A 15,823-nucleotide genomic window follows, 5' to 3' on the forward strand; every position below is an offset into this window, starting at 1 on the left:
GGTTTGTATTGAATTGGTGGTTTGCTGCAAAAAGCTGACACTGATTTGGTGCAGAAAATAGAAACTGAAAAAATATACTGCCTTTGGTGGGAAAATCTGTTTTTTGTCATTTCTGGAAAGTTTGCTTTTAGAAGAGGTGGACATGAAAGTAATTAAAGGGTCAACATTGACTTTGCGTGCATGCGTCTGTTTGCAACATGTAGCCTCAGATGCTGTGATATTCCTCATAGATGCCTCAGATGTTTGGTGTACAGATCACTGTAGCCTCATGCTGATCATTTAGTTTATTTGAAAAGTCTCAACACATGTTAAAACAATTTGATATAAATAAATTATATGGATAAATTCCAGTTTATCTCCCATTGTGGTCCTCATACGCACACCATTTAAATACATCTTATAACATATGATATATATTTGTTATCCTTATAACTCTGCTCGTATTTTGGAACCTTGGCCAATAGCCAAGGCCTTGTTAAATGCTTGAATGTTTGTTGTATATTGGAAGTCACCTTGACTGACACTTCCAGCCTATTCTTCCATTGGGTAGCCCCAATGTACACGAATCCCTGGGGTCCCTGTTTGACCCTTAAATTTGAGAAGAGACACATCTGCAACACTGGCTCTCTGGTGTAGCCTACGTGTATTGAGTGACCAGTTTATAATAACTTTTTATTTATTTTCCATTTTCCAAATCTTGTGGACCATGGTCAGTCTTGCCAAGTTGACCCTGTGTCTTGCCACGGGAAGCCAATTTAGGGCCCGAAGCGGGATGTGATAAATTGATGCTGTGATCTTCTCTAGGCTACAGAACAGGCTCTCTCAGATGCTGCGATAGAGGCTGTAGTGTACACTAACAATACAGATCATATGATGTATAACCTCATTTTATGCTGTGATATAGGCCTATAGTCGGCCGACACTCCGACAGAGCACTGTAGTCTCATAGAGGCTCTATGGGCACTGTTTAGGTTTGTAAAATTACAGTTTGGTCTGGATTCATTCAAAGCATAACGATTTTAGTCTGTTGGACTGGGGAACTCGCTCACTCTCAGATAACTCGTGAGTCGTGCCTACTGTATATCTTCCCAGAGTTCTATTGGGGTTAGGGTGGTTGGGGCTGGGGTGGTAGCTCCCTGGGAACATAGACCCCCATACAATATGCAGACTTTCTCTTAGATCACAGAGACCTCAGTCTTGTCCGTCCATGGTTTGGTCTCGGTTTGAGAGTGGGTGTTCCTTATGAGATGAGGTCCTTTTAATCTTTATTTTCCCATCGTTCTTTGACTATACTGTTTACTGTGCCCTCAGACAGACTCCTGCCTTGGGCACCGTCTGTACTCGTGTGGCGTCTCATTCAAATTGCATGGCGCGCGCACACGCAGACTCCCCAGCGTCGCCTATGTGCACCACACACCCCAGGAGGCCTGCTCTTCATCCCCTTAAATTCCCTCCTCCATTTCCCGACGCTGTGCAGGAGCAGAGGAACTTGAGAAGAAGTGGTCTCTTCCATCGAGTCACCTCATTAAAACTAAGAGCCATTAAAAAGACCCCCGAGTCCATAATAAGCGAACACATTGTGTTGTATTAGGTCTAGCTCTTTATGACAGCGATGCTTTGGCCCTCTGTTTACTGGACTCTTTACGACCCACCACAGACATCTTAAGTCTTAACAGCGATGTTTTGTTTTCTCCCTATACGTAGGCTACTACTTGCCAGTGGTGGAAAGTAACTAAGTACATTTACATTTACTTTAAGTACAATTTTGAGGTATTTTTATTGTACTTGAGTATTTCTCATTTCCAATACTTTTAGTTCTACTCCACTAAATCTCCGTGGCAAATATTGTACTTTTACTCCACTACATTATTTGAAAACTTGAGTTACTATAGTTACTTTGTAGATTTGGATTATTAGCTATTACAAAACATGTATACATTAACCACTTCAGCCCTATACACATTTCAGTCATTTGAAAATAGCCGATCTACAAGCTCACAATGTGTTGCATATTTAAACATTTGAAAACTACTTGAAATGGGACATTCTGCATAATGACTGATTATAGGCTACTTTCTACTTTTGGTACATTTTTATACCAATACTTTTAAACATTTTAATAGATTAACTATAGCTCGTAGCTCTCGAGAAAACAAGTTTGTTTTAGAGTATTATATTCATCTCATCTGTGTTCAAACAAATGTTTCTGATTACTTCTATTAATAGGCCTATTACACCTAAGTTTGGACACAGATGTTTCCAGGTTTTTTAATGACTTTTGAGAGCATTCGAGGAATGCAATGTTTCAATTTACAGTTTACATACAGTAATCCTCTCTCTGTCCTGCTTTAGGCATGATGCCAAAATAGTGCAGGGTGTAATGCATATAGTTTTAGTTTATAAAACATTTGGGCGGGGTGTCTCCATATCCCCCGTGTGTGTTTTATGATTTTGCCTAATTAAGTGCCTGGTAACAATTACATTGTGCATTTAAGAGGTGTAGGCCTGGCAAAGAAAACGCTTTAAAATAACTGGAAATAGATAATAGCTCTTTTTCCTAACCAGATAGTTTACTTAAGTAAACTATATAGCCTATCAGAATCGTACGTGTTGGATTTTCAGCCTGAGAAATGAGGAACTCTCCAGGATTGTCAAAATGTGGAAAATGTTAACAAAGCAACCTTTTTAGGGGTCCAAATAATACACCCCTGCACACATAGGTTCCATCCTGGAGGCTAATCTTTCCGGTGATAAAATGGCCACCAACATAATCAAAAAAGTCAACCAAAGAACAAGATTCCTTTACAGGATCTCCTCACTGGTCAACAAAAACACCTTGAAGACCTTAACAGGAGCCCTCGTACAAGGTTTCTTTGACTATGCATGCACCTCCTGGTACCACAGCACCTCAAAGGCCCTTAAAACTATGCTCCAGACTTCCCAAAACAAACTGGTCAGGCTCCTACTTGGCCTCACCCCTGCCCACTTTGACAGGCTGGAATGGCTTATGGTCGACGACAGAGTACAGTATCTTGCAATGGGTCTGGTCCACAAGATTTGATACACCACCAAGATACCCATGTACCTGTCTAGATACTTACTATGTACCTGTCTAAGATTCCTTAATGTTAACGAAGTCCACACCCACAACACCAGAGTGCAACGAACCATGTACAACCCAGATTCTGCACAAACAAGGGACTAAATTATTTTCGCTCCTATGCCACCAAAATGTGGAACGCCCTACCAACAGTCATTAAGACATCTCAAAGGGCACCTATGGAGGCTGCAATTTGAAACTGTCCCCCGTAAAATCTGAATCCCCCCACCGCCCACCCCTTTTTCCCCTCACTGTATATGTTTCTTTTCCCTTTTTACCTCCTTTATGATGAATTCCTGTTCTATTCTTTGACTATATAGAAGTGTATTTGTAAATGTTTTGATGAATTGAACAAGGTGGACCCTCTTGTAAACAAGTGTAATGCTTAATTGGGTCGTCCACTCACAGTTAACAGTCTTTGTATTGAGTTTGTGCTTGAAATGTATAGCCTACTGTAATTCTGCAAACTGTTAAATATTTCAATCAATCAATCAATCAATCAATGACGTAACCGGTGACCGCCTAGAAAGTGTGCCGATGGGTCACCGTCATCTCATGTGTGCAGACTGCACAGTCTGCACTACTAGTAGTACTTGACGACTATATGTGCTACTAGACTGGAGGGAGGCTTTTATAATTGCAGAGCCAGCGAAAAAAAAAGAAGAAAAGGAAAAAAAGAAAAACGCCACAGTCGCGTCATGGTGCGCAGTGGCCAGCTGAGCTGAAGCGACTGATTTACTCCCCAAACTACTGAGCTCTCAGCCTCTCACTCACATACCCATAACACTGCAGCCTATAGGCCTAAAGAAGGACTGGGACATTTTGTATAATTTGTTTTATTTTATTTCCCTTTTAGGAACTTAATGTACGTATATTAAACTTGAACGATGTTTTGGTCACTGTTGTGCGTAACCGCCGCCCTCGCGTCCATCGTGCCAGCAGACGCGCAGATTGCCAACAGGTATTCTATCGGATGTCCTGCGCGATGTGACAAGTCCATGTGTCCCCGGCTGCCCACGGACTGCCCGGCGGGACAGGGGCCGGACGCATGCAGTTGCTGCACAGTGTGCGCGGCAGGAGAGGGCGAGACGTGCGGCGCAAGTGGGAAGCCTGGAGACCCGCTATGCGGAGAGGAACTGGAGTGCTCCGTCTCGGGTGGCGTGGGATACTCCATTTCGGTCAGGAGGAGAAGCAAGAGCGGGGTCTGCGTGTGTAAAGCCACCGATCCCGTCTGCGGCAGCGATGGAGTGTCATACCGCAACATCTGCGAGCTCAAGAGAGTCAGCAGCCGGGCGCAGAAACTCCAGCAGCCACCTGTTCTATTCATTCAGCGAGGAGCTTGTGGAAAAGGTAAAAAATATTACTTTTACACAATAAACTTATGTTAGTTTAAGTCTTCAGACTGATAGTGTATCCTACAAATAGAAACAAAGTGTCCATTTTGGTTCCATCTGTACACTTAAAAAGCTACAAATTGATTTTAACACGAATTAATTAACTTTGTAGAATCCTTCACTGGAAAATTAAGCGAGTTCAAAACGTAACTTGTTGTTGGATTCAATTTCTCTCGTGCACGTTCCTTCCACAAATGTCCCTTTGGGATTTACGTCCTTACCGGGTGTCTAGTGAAGGGGCTTAAGGACACAGATGTCATACAGCTGCATCCACTGATACAAACCCCCATGTGTCTTAGAAAACAAAGAACACTATTGAAATGTGTTGTTTCCTTCTCGTGTTATTCGTGCATGACAATTATGCAAAACCAGAAAGCAATTTCAACGTTGCTTGGTTAAACAAAGTTATGAACTCAACTTTGGTTTTGGAGCTTGATGTAGCCTCAGCCCACTCTATAATTCATTGTATGACGGAGTCGAGACATTCGTCTGCGAAGTATATAGGCTACATTGGGAATTTACAGATTAGTTCTGCTGCATGGTATGTTTAGTCCACATCCACAGCAATGCAGTCACGTGGCTATAGTGGCAATCCTCTTAATTGCTTAAAAATGCAATCTAAAATCTACTTCAGTGGTTTGGTATAGGCCAATCTAATGGCCACAACATTCATTAAGTTTTGAAATGTATACCACATAAAACCTATCCATAATAAAGTTTACTTGAGTTGGCACTTGGCTCTACATGGCCTGCTCTTCCCCCCTCTACACCAAATATCTCTACATGGCCTGCTCTTCCCCCCTCTACACCAAATATCTCTACCTGGCCTGCTCTTCCCCCCTCTACACCAAATATCTCTACATGGCCTGCTCTTTCCCCCTCTACACCAAATATCTCTACATGGCCTGCTCTTCCCCCCTCAAATATCTTTGCCAAAAATAGACCGTTCAAACACACATATGAGCTTGTAGATTGCTATTTTTGGTGAATGTTTCCCCAGAATAGGGATGTCAAATGAAAACAATGTTACCACAATCAGTGGAGCTTAACAATAAACAGACCATCATTCCATTTCAGATATGCTTTGTGTATGAAATAGTACAGCCCAGTCAAGAATGCATGCTGTGTACTATATCAGTGAGTCATTTGTCATCACTAATGCTGTATGCTTGTATAGTATGACTTAGAAAGTACACAGGAGATATTCTGGAATGGAAAACCGTGAAATTGAAGTTCACCATCGGCACATGGTGGAATATAGATGGCTTCATCCTGCATCTGTTGTTTGTGTGTGTTGTTGTTTGTGAGTGCATTGTTGTACATGTGCACAAGCACACCTTTGCGTGTAATACCGTGTATTATGCAAATGTATGTGTTATGTTTATGTCCATATTGTGTGTTTTAATATTGCAAAAGTGGGATTTACTTTAAAACCTCCCTGAAGGAACTTATAGAAACTAACTGATGGAGTGAGGTATCTCTCCCCCCCCCCTCCTCCTCTCTCTCTCGCTCTCTCTCTTTGCTTATTCTTGCTTTGTGGACCGGAGGGGACCGCATCACTCATGATTCACAGCCGACAGCCATGTGAGGGAATACCTGGCTGCTGTTCAAACACACACACACACACACACACACACACACACACACACACACACACACACACACACACACACACACACATACTAGCACAGTATAAAATACAGGAACAGCAGGAGCCAGTTGATAAACCCCAACGTTAGTATAGTAGTAAGTAGCCTTGCCGAGCCATGGGGCCCATAGGGCCTATCTCCTGCCTCTGTAGTGTGAGGCAGCTTGATGTACAAGTACACCCCCTGGACATGACGCTAGTATGTTGCAGGGACTTACTCCCAATCCAACCCTTGATGCTGAGTGTCAAGCAGGGAGGCACTGTCTCTCATTTTTAGAGTCTTTGGTATGACCCGGCCGGGGATCGAACCCCGATCTCCCAGTCTCAGGGCAGACACTCTAACCACAAGTCCACTGACCTGGTTCACAATGTTGGTATAACCCACATTTATTCTGTGACGTTTCCCATATTATGTTGTAGAGAAATAATCTTCCAAAGATGAAGGAATGACAAAGTTCTTCAGGGTGAAGTATTGAGAATCTATTAAGAAGATTCAGCAGAGAAACAATATACAGAGAGTGAGGAACAGGTCTCCTTCCTCAACACCATTCTCAGACAGTCCTTATGGTCTTGTTTTAACAGAGATGCTCTACTGAATGTCCATATACGGATCTGCGCTAAACATAAGGGCGACACACAAATAAGTATACCTTTGCTGACAGCGTGGAGGAGTCAAGTCAGCTGTTAGATTGACAGCTGCATGAATTAGACTGAGCACATTGGTGAGCAAAGAGACTTAATGGAAGGAAGACAAATACACAATAATGCATATATTTGACACTGTAGTTGGCATTCTAATTGTGTGTAATGACGCATTGCCAAAATCTATCTTTGTCTCCACTGTGGAACAACAGAGGCCATCTTCTCATTTGTTAGTCATTGCAATAGGTCAGCTCATGCCTAAATAGCTAACTGTGTGAGCACCTGAGATATAACAACACTGCAACAGTGAGGTGAGCAATCTTCTGCCTGCTATTGTTTTTCGGCAAGAATCGTCATCAGTGCCAACGATTGTCCAGGGTCATCGAACCGTTATTCAATTCAAGGTATGATTCAGCTAATAGAGTCTGCCATAGTCTAGTACAGGGGTTCTCAACGTTTTTGGCTGGGGACCCCAGAAAATGATTTGGCCCCCCCTCCCCACCACCAATACAAATTGACCGCTACAATAACCCCTGGTCTAGTACGTGTCAGTAAACTGGCGGTCTCTCTACTTTGGATTGGTCATTCAAGTGTGTATGTCTTGAAGACTCTTGATGAGTTGAGTTCATAGGACCACAATACAATGGAAACAAGCCCCTGTAGGGCTATTTGTGCTATCCTTTTAGCATAGCTTGTTAAATGGTACCTGCCGTATTGTTTGCAAAGTATTAATAAGTCTCAAATCCATTGGTTATTGATTTTGTTTTTGTTTGCTATTAATCCTCTCTTATAATTCTCAACGTATTGCTTGTAGATGCTATAGTCCTGGCGTAGTTGTTGTACCCCCCCCCCCCGGTTATAATTTAAAGACGTTATAATCCTGGTTTAGCTGTCAGCATCAGACAGGAGAACTGCAGCCAGAGTACATGAGGCCCCTCAGGGCCTCGCTCACAACTTGTGACCTGGGCCCGTGTTAAGAAAACACACGCCGTTCCACTTTGCATGATGTCATTCTGCATCTGGCCTGTGAAGTTGTTGAATACGCAAGTTGTTGGATTTGGAGAGGAAATGTGGGTCCGTTTCTGCTTCTGCCTTTGGGGTCATGTTCATGTTTTTCAAGAAACAAATTAATTTTGTATACAAAAGTGGCACGGTATGGCAGTAGAAATAAATTGAATAGAATCTCAAAGGAGGTTGATCTTTGGTAACAATTTAGGATGTTGAGCATTTAGGCATGTAATCCATGTACAGGAAGATCCAGCAGAATGCATGGATGGATGACATGGATCCCAGTCATACTGGATGACTGGGATTGGTCTTTATGGTTTTTATATTGGCAGGCTCTGCTCAGGCATGAATATGGGCCTTCTGTGACTCTACTTACAGACAGTATAGTGACTTTTAATACGCTGAGTATGCACATTCTTTCCCCTTGACTTGTCTTTACCACCATCAATATTAGATTTTTTTTGCATGGTTTCTGCTCCTATTTCTGCCTGTCATGTCTGTGTCCTGGTTTTCTTTCTTTCTTTTTTTCTTTCTTCTCTGTCTCTGTATATTCTCCAAATATTTCCCCTTGCAGCCCGATAATTTCCCATAATTCCCATGCTGTTTTCCATCCACCATTGCCTGCCCATCTCTTCCTTCAGCTTCACGCTAAAGTCACAGGCTCTATTGTGGACCCCTCCCCTCTTTATTCCCACCATGGCACAGGAGAGGCGTGTTTGCTTCTCTTCCGTTCCCTGATCACACTGATAAGCCAGAGGCAAAACCTGCGCTATACTTCCACTCCGCTCTAGCCTCTCTACCCTCACTCCCCCTTTTCCTCTGTTGACATTTCAGTTAAGCCATCACTCTCGCCAGCTCAAACACTGTGCCACAATGAAACCTAATGAACTTTGTGTTGATGGTTGGATTTGTAATAAAAGCCTTCTGTGGCGGGCAGGTGGGAACTGGTTGTGGACGGTGGAGGACTGGTCAGGGGGTAGGGAGAGACACAGGCACACATTAAACTGTCTTTTACATTTTATTAGACAATGAATGTGTGTATGGAATTCTGAATAGGGTCATAATTAATCTCCTGTTCCTGCCGTATACATTTTCCGACATTAACAGCTGGTGTTCATGAACACTGTTGCACTCATCACAGTCATCAGTTAGCGTTTATAGACGTCAAGTGGTAATTAAAGTAGAAAATATGATACGGTAGGGAACAGGAGATGAATTATGATCCTTTTGGTACATTATACGCTCGACACCGACACATGGTGGAGCCTTGCTCATTAAATTGTATTTGGGTAGTATTACCAGCAGTAACAAATGTCCAAACTACATTATGTTCCTATCGTCATGATGGCCGAATCATCAGCGGTGAGAATTTGAAAGTGGGTTCAAATCAGTGTGGGTAACAGCAGGTGATGAAGAATTACAGTTGAACAACTTCGATTGAGCTGCTAGTGACGTTGCTTTAAAGTACAGCCGTTGTTTCAATAGAGACCTACAGTATGTATTTGTCATGCCGAAAAGAGTGAGACAGGCATCATGTAGGCTAAATGGATCATGACCCTGTTCTATAGTGCCATGGGGCTCACACACATCTATGAAGTTGCTGAAGATCTATTACTTTGCGGCCGAGCCAACGTCAATGACCTATTGGCAGGGATTCCATAATAGCTTTCTCACGGCTCTGTGACCGTGAATACCCAGCTCCATCTCCAGCTTGAGAAACTGTAGTTTCCATGAAAGGGTCAGTTGGGGGCAAAGAGGGCTTACGAGAGCTTACACTTTATCCGTGTGGCACTCAGCTGGGGTTTAACCCCACTCTTAAACTACAATTCCTTGATTCTGTTTTCTGCTGACAATAGCGATATTTGTCAGGGTGCGATCGCCAATTAAGGCCCTCTACGACTGGCAGTAGAAAAAGCAAAGCTTCAATGAGCAGAAGTGAAGGAGGATCTCACTGGATAGACCGGTCTGGTTTCTCTGAAAGCAAGGGGTGGGGGGCTTCGAGGAGGGGTATTAAGGAAGAGTTGCTTCCGCCCATAAAACGGGCAGAAGCCCACAAAAGCTGAGGAGGAGACAGGCTATTGAGGCCGGGGTTGTGGGCAATGACACTTTCAGTGGAGGTCAGCATATGTAGACTGTGTGTGTGTGTGTGTGTGTGTGTGTGTGTGTGTGTGTGTGTGCGTGTGCGTGTGCGTGTGCGTGTGTGCTTGTGCGTGCGTGCGTGCGTGTATGTACTTCTACTCTCATAAGTTACAAATTGTCTTCACAAGGAAAGTAAAATGTCCTTTTTCAATGGTTCATTTTTACTGTTAGGAAAAAGTAGTAGAGTAAGAATTGGTTGAGCACAGGTTATCTCCCATCTCTAATACACTGCTGGAGTACAGATACAGGGAATATAGATCTTCTGGTGCTTCTCTGTGAAATAAAAAACTTTTGCCTTTGTTTTGAGTGGCAGTTTAAGAGCTTCTCTCTGCAGTCACTTTCCTATGGCTACCCCCCACCCCCTCCTTTCTCTGTCTCAATGCATGCCTTTCTCGGGTCACAGCACTCCTAACCAAGTTCATCTCAGTTTAACTGTCTCTTAAACTACCGTGTGTGCGCACGCATGTGTGCACACGCGTGTCTTTGCACCATCCTGTGTCCATCCTCTTGAAGTTTTTACTTTACTCAGTCAGAGTCCTGTATAGTAACCTACAGTATAGTTCACTGTATTTCAACAGACGGGCAGACATTTTAAAAGAGCTACCTGGTTCACCTTATCATACTGAGCCGCTTGTGACATGATGTCACCCTCCGTCAACCCATAACAGAAATAATTTAGTTGAAGCTGTACTTCATGAAAACCCTCTATCCACATTCCAGTGACACTCAGGATTTAACGGCTGAGGTCAAATTAGTCCGTTTTGATTCCACGACCTCGACCGTCAACCTTTTCCAGCCTCAGTCCAAGTTTCTCATTATGAGCGAATCTGTCACAGTCCATAAAGCCGCTGAATAAAATCCCGGCTGGTCCCTTTACCTTGTAGATTGAGTTGCTGAACTGGGTGACATCTGTTTTTTGTGGTTTCACAGAGGCGTCACCACTTGGCCCAAATCAGCAATCATTATTTTTTGCTCTGCTGTGATGGTAATGTGTGAGTGTGTGGAAACAAATGAACTGAGCGTGTGCACAAGTTGTGCGTGTGTGTTCAAGTGTGTTTGCATAATTCATACAATGTGTGTTTTTATGTGTGTACAACTGTGGCTAGAGGGGGTGTATGTGTGTGTGTGTGTGTGTGTGTGTGTGTGTGTGTGTGTGTGTGTGTGTGCTTGCATACTTGCATGTGTGCTTACTAGCTTGCATGTGTGTGCAAGCCAGGGTGTGCGTGTCTCTGTGCTTGCTTGCTCACGTGTGCATGTGTGTGTGTGACCAGAGCCGGCGCTCATCATAACACAGACAAGTGAAGGAGACAGTTGTTTGGAGGATGACCCATGCAGACGCTCCAGAAACAACAGCATCCCTGGACACTGGGCCCTGCTGCCAACCCTATCGCACTGACCAGGACCTCTGGAGCGTGAAGCTAGCCCAGGGGAAATGACTACACAGTTTCCATTGGATATATATATATATATATATATATATATATATATATATATATATATATACGGCTGTAGAGCAACGATGGAAATTGAAGATCCTTGCCCCACTCGGCTATGCAATACCCGTTGTACCCGTGTCAGAGTACCCGTTCCACCCATCTGTCTGTGTCCCTTTCATGCCCATTCATGGAGATTTCTGTATCTGTCCCTTTATTCCTATATATGGAGTACTGTGTCAGGCATGCCCGAATATGGAGTGTTGTGATGTCAGAACAGGCCAGCTCCATATATGGACCCTGGGCAGGGGCCCTGTGAGGGCCTGGCCAGAGGTTTTCTGTGGCGGTTCTGGACAACCGTGTGTCCGACCGTCTCGCCCCCGGGCACTGCAGTCCTTGTGGGGGTGTGGAATGTGTGTGTTAAATTTGAAGGCGGTGGGCTAACGGTTCTCAAGTTACGTGCATTACAGCCGTACACACGTACGTACAGACAGACAGACAGACGTACAGAGTGCATTCATAGATAGATATTATTACGCACGCATGCGCACACACACACACACACACACACACACACATGCACCTTTTTTGCAGGTGTGGCTGGCTATGTGACTATGAGTAGCAGTAGGGGCAAAAGTGGCGCTGTTGTGCCAGAAACAGAGAGAGAGAGATAGTGCTGCACTGTTGCCTAGTGCTATTTACAGAGAGAGAGAGAGAGAGAGAGAGAGGCAGGGGGAGAGGGGAGTTGCACCACTCAGTTCACAACTTCACACAGGTGTGATTTTTATTCTAACCAGAGCAGAATTAAAAAATACTTTGCATCTAAGTCTTTATGTCTTGCATCATTTATTTTTGGAGTGCAGCTGTTACCACTTGTGGGTGATTATTTTTCAGTTGGTTCTGCTTCTGTAGCTGAGCACCCACCGCTTAAGAAGCATTCAGAGGAAGCAAACCTGCTCTATATCTAGATCTAATTGTACTGGCTTGATATCATTTAAGTGCGATGTCCTTAGCTAGATATAGGCTGACAGACAGACAGACGGACAGATTTATTGACAGCTACACAAAATTCATCGTTCGAGACAGACTTGTCCCAGAGCACATGCAGAATACCAAGATCTTTCCCCCCTGCGGCATGAGAAATGTTTTGAGGATTCCATACTACTGTATAATTTAGTTCCATCCAGTACAGCAAGACAGCGCTCATTCCACGCTTGTGTTAGTTTAACTGTGCTCCAAGCGGAATGTCTCCTGTCCTTGTTCTTACCCCTTCACTGTAATCAATGATATCTTGAGGGCGCCTCTGACAAATGCTTCACAAATTTCAGGCGCGTGGGTGGGGTGGAGGGGTAATGGATGAAAATTGTCACTGGTTGAGACAAAATTGTCTGAGGCCCTTGACAAAATTAGGGTTTTATTGTGGAAAGACAAAGCATGCATGGACGGCGAGTTTTGGAAGTCCTAATTCATGGTTTGGGTTAAAGGGAGGGTTTTAGTGCTCACTTTGAGTGGGATTTAATTACCTGGTGAACCAGTCAATGTTTCCTGAATTACCCCGCTGCTGCGGATGGATACGATGGTGGGACAGGTCATCCAGTGATTCAGCCTGTTGCACGCACACACGCACACACGCACACACACAGACATGAACAGCATATGCCTTGAGATGGTTTGTGTTCACATTTGCAAGGCCAAAATTGAGTTGTGGACATAAGATCATTTTAGGAAATATACCCTGTGGCTGTTCCTCATACATTTAGGGTTATAATTTGGGTTATTGTCAAGGTTATAGGGTGAGGTTGTTATGAGTGTATATGCAAAGGTTAGGGTTTTGTGGAATGAACAGCCAGTGGGTGGTACCCAGGAATGAAAAGGTTAAAGAGTGCACTGAACTTTCAAGTTGCAAAAGAGTGTGTGTGTGTGTGTGTGTGTGTGTGTGTGTGTGTGTGTGTGTTCTTCTCCCTGTCCAGTTGTGAAAAAGACTAGTTTCATGGACAGAGTTTCTATTTTCACACTACTGTCTGTTACTGTTAGATCATGCACTATTCCACTGCTTTTTCAGTTTGTTTTTAGTCTTCCGTTCTGACATCCTGTGTGTGTGTGTGTGTGTGTGTGTGTGTGTGTGTGTGTGTGTGTGTGTGTGTGTGTGTGTGTTACCATTCCAGCCCAAGACAACCCAGACAGCCCGAGACACAAATACAACTTCATTGCAGACGTGGTGGAGAGAATTGGTCCTGCCGTGGTTCACATTGAACTCTACCGCAAGTAAGGTCATGCACCTGTGTCTGTCTGCAGTGCGTGTGTGTGTGTGTGTGTGTGTGTGTGTGTGTGTGTGTGTGTGTGTGTGTGTGTGTCGTTAAGAGACATACCAGAATTTATGACCGCACCTGCGTGCGTAACCAGACCACACTCGTCAGGAGAGCACCTTACTCTCTGCTTCCCTCTTTCAACACATCTTCTTCTTTCTCATTATCCGACCCTCTCTTATGCTCTTTCATCTGCAGCTTATTCGTACCACATGTTTTTCCTCTCCTTTGTCCTCTCCTCTCTGTCTATCAGCACGGTCTGTCTGTATGGTGTACACAGTAAAAGCCTCAGTGTCACTTTAACCCGGTGAAATTACAAAATGTCAACTAAATTGATGCATGAAGGTCATGTCCAAGCAAGACCTGGAAAGGCTTATACACACCGTTGTTTCCTGTAGACAGCTCCTGCTGCCAGATGATGACTTGGACATATATGACCAAATTACACCATTCCTAAAATTCCATTCCACTCATTCCTGAATGAGAAAAAGTGTTACCTGTCTACAAATATCCCGCTGTGGTTCCGGGTCCAACAACATATGTGAAATGCTTGCGCCATTTTATCACCCCTCTAGGACCCTTAGGACAACTGGAACTGGCTACATTTGAGTTACAATGGTTGCATTAACATTGAGGATTTTACTGTGTATTCCATTTTCATGTGGGGGTAATGCATACTATAGTATACTATATTATTATTACCATACATGTGCAGTAGTATCGTAGGAGGTATGGCATAGTTTCTAAATCTCAAAACATAGTCAGTTACATATGTTACAGATGACCTGACCTCTGGATGATGTTATTTGTTTGACCGTATATATTGTTTTTGAGTAATCCAATCCAAAGTACCGAAAGTAATCAAATGACATGATGTATTATGTTAATGATTACAAGTGCATGCATGTTAATTGGTAATCTGTTACCAATTAAAAACGTAATTTGCCAACCCTTTATATTGTAGTGCATTATCTATCTATATATTATACAATTCTTAACCCATTTTGAGCGGGAACCCCTTTTGGTGTTACATGCATTATGTTATAATTTAGCTATTGAAAAATAGCAGATCTACAAGCTCATAGGTCTACGAGCTTGTAGGTCTGCTATTTTTGAAAAATCGTAAAAATGCGGCGCAAATCTTTGAGTATATATTATTTCAAAGTGAATGTTTTTAATCCTCTCTGTTGATTGTTCGTCCTGCTCCCAGTGAATGTTTTTAATTCTTTCTCTCTGCTCCTCTCTGTTGATTGTTCGTCCTGCTCCCAGGATGGCGTACTCCAAGCGGGAGGTGGCCGTGGCCAGCGGCTCAGGCTTCATGGTGTCAGAGGACGGACAGATCGTGACCAACGCTCACGTGGTCGCCAACAAGCACCGCGTGAAGGTGGAGCTGAAGAGCGGCGCCATGTACGACGCCAAGATCAAAGATGTGGACGAGAAGTCGGACATCGCCCTCATCAAGATCGATGCTCCGGTCAGTCAGTCCCAGACTTTACACAGCAAAATCTCTGAGAGTTACAAATGTATAAATTAACAGTATAAAGGCCCTATCTTGCTTTATCTTTTATGCTTAAACCTTTTTGGCATTTTACTATTTTGATAAAATATTTCAAATAGCTGACCTATATACTCACAACGTGTCTATGGCTGCAGATCGTCAGTTTTCACTATTTTAACATGTTTTTCAAAATGACGCAGGTCCCAATAGAGCCCGAACAATAGCAGATTTTTTTGGTGGATCCTAGACTATACCGATTAATTATGTTTTGGTCGATATTTAAAGAAAATCAGATAGACTCATAGACCAGACTATTTTATTTAACCACTGAAGCCCTATTCAAAAATGTAAAAAAATAGTAGATTTACAAGCTTGCAGCATGTTGCGATGCAACACATTGTGAGCTTGTAGATCTTTGAACATTTTTTAAAACCTTTGATGTTCGCCTATAATGACATGTCCAAAATAGAAAGTGTCGTGACACGACGGCTGCATAATAGCCAATAACGATGACATGAACAAGTGAAATTATGGCCTATATATCGGCCAAACCGATATCCGTCTGGCTCCAGTCTCAAGCCATATGGTTGGAAAGCTGTCACCATTGCAATTATGTCTTGTGGGTGCTAAGTGGAGATGCCGCAAGCTGCTTTGC

The 15,823-nt window shown here is 43.3% G+C and overlaps 1 protein-coding gene across 1 annotated transcript in view; it reads left to right on the forward strand.

Annotated features, from left to right (window-relative positions):
• Nucleotides 1-3,783: 3,783 nt before the first annotated feature.
• The window catches only part of LOC308328113 (serine protease HTRA1A-like), a 31,823-nt gene continuing 19,783 nt past the window's right edge, over nt 3,784-15,823 (forward strand). The window contains exons 1-3 of the mRNA XM_080781824.1: nt 3,784-4,450; nt 13,530-13,629; nt 14,940-15,144. Of these exons, the coding sequence (XP_080637950.1) occupies nt 3,988-4,450; nt 13,530-13,629; nt 14,940-15,144 (768 nt within the window). The 5' untranslated portion in view covers nt 3,784-3,987. The remainder of the gene's footprint in view (nt 4,451-13,529; nt 13,630-14,939; nt 15,145-15,823) is intronic.

This window comes from Protomyctophum bolini, assembly GCF_963924005.1.
Source record: "Protomyctophum bolini genome assembly, chromosome: 14".
In the NCBI taxonomy this organism is placed as follows: domain Eukaryota; kingdom Metazoa; phylum Chordata; class Actinopteri; order Myctophiformes; family Myctophidae; genus Protomyctophum; species Protomyctophum bolini.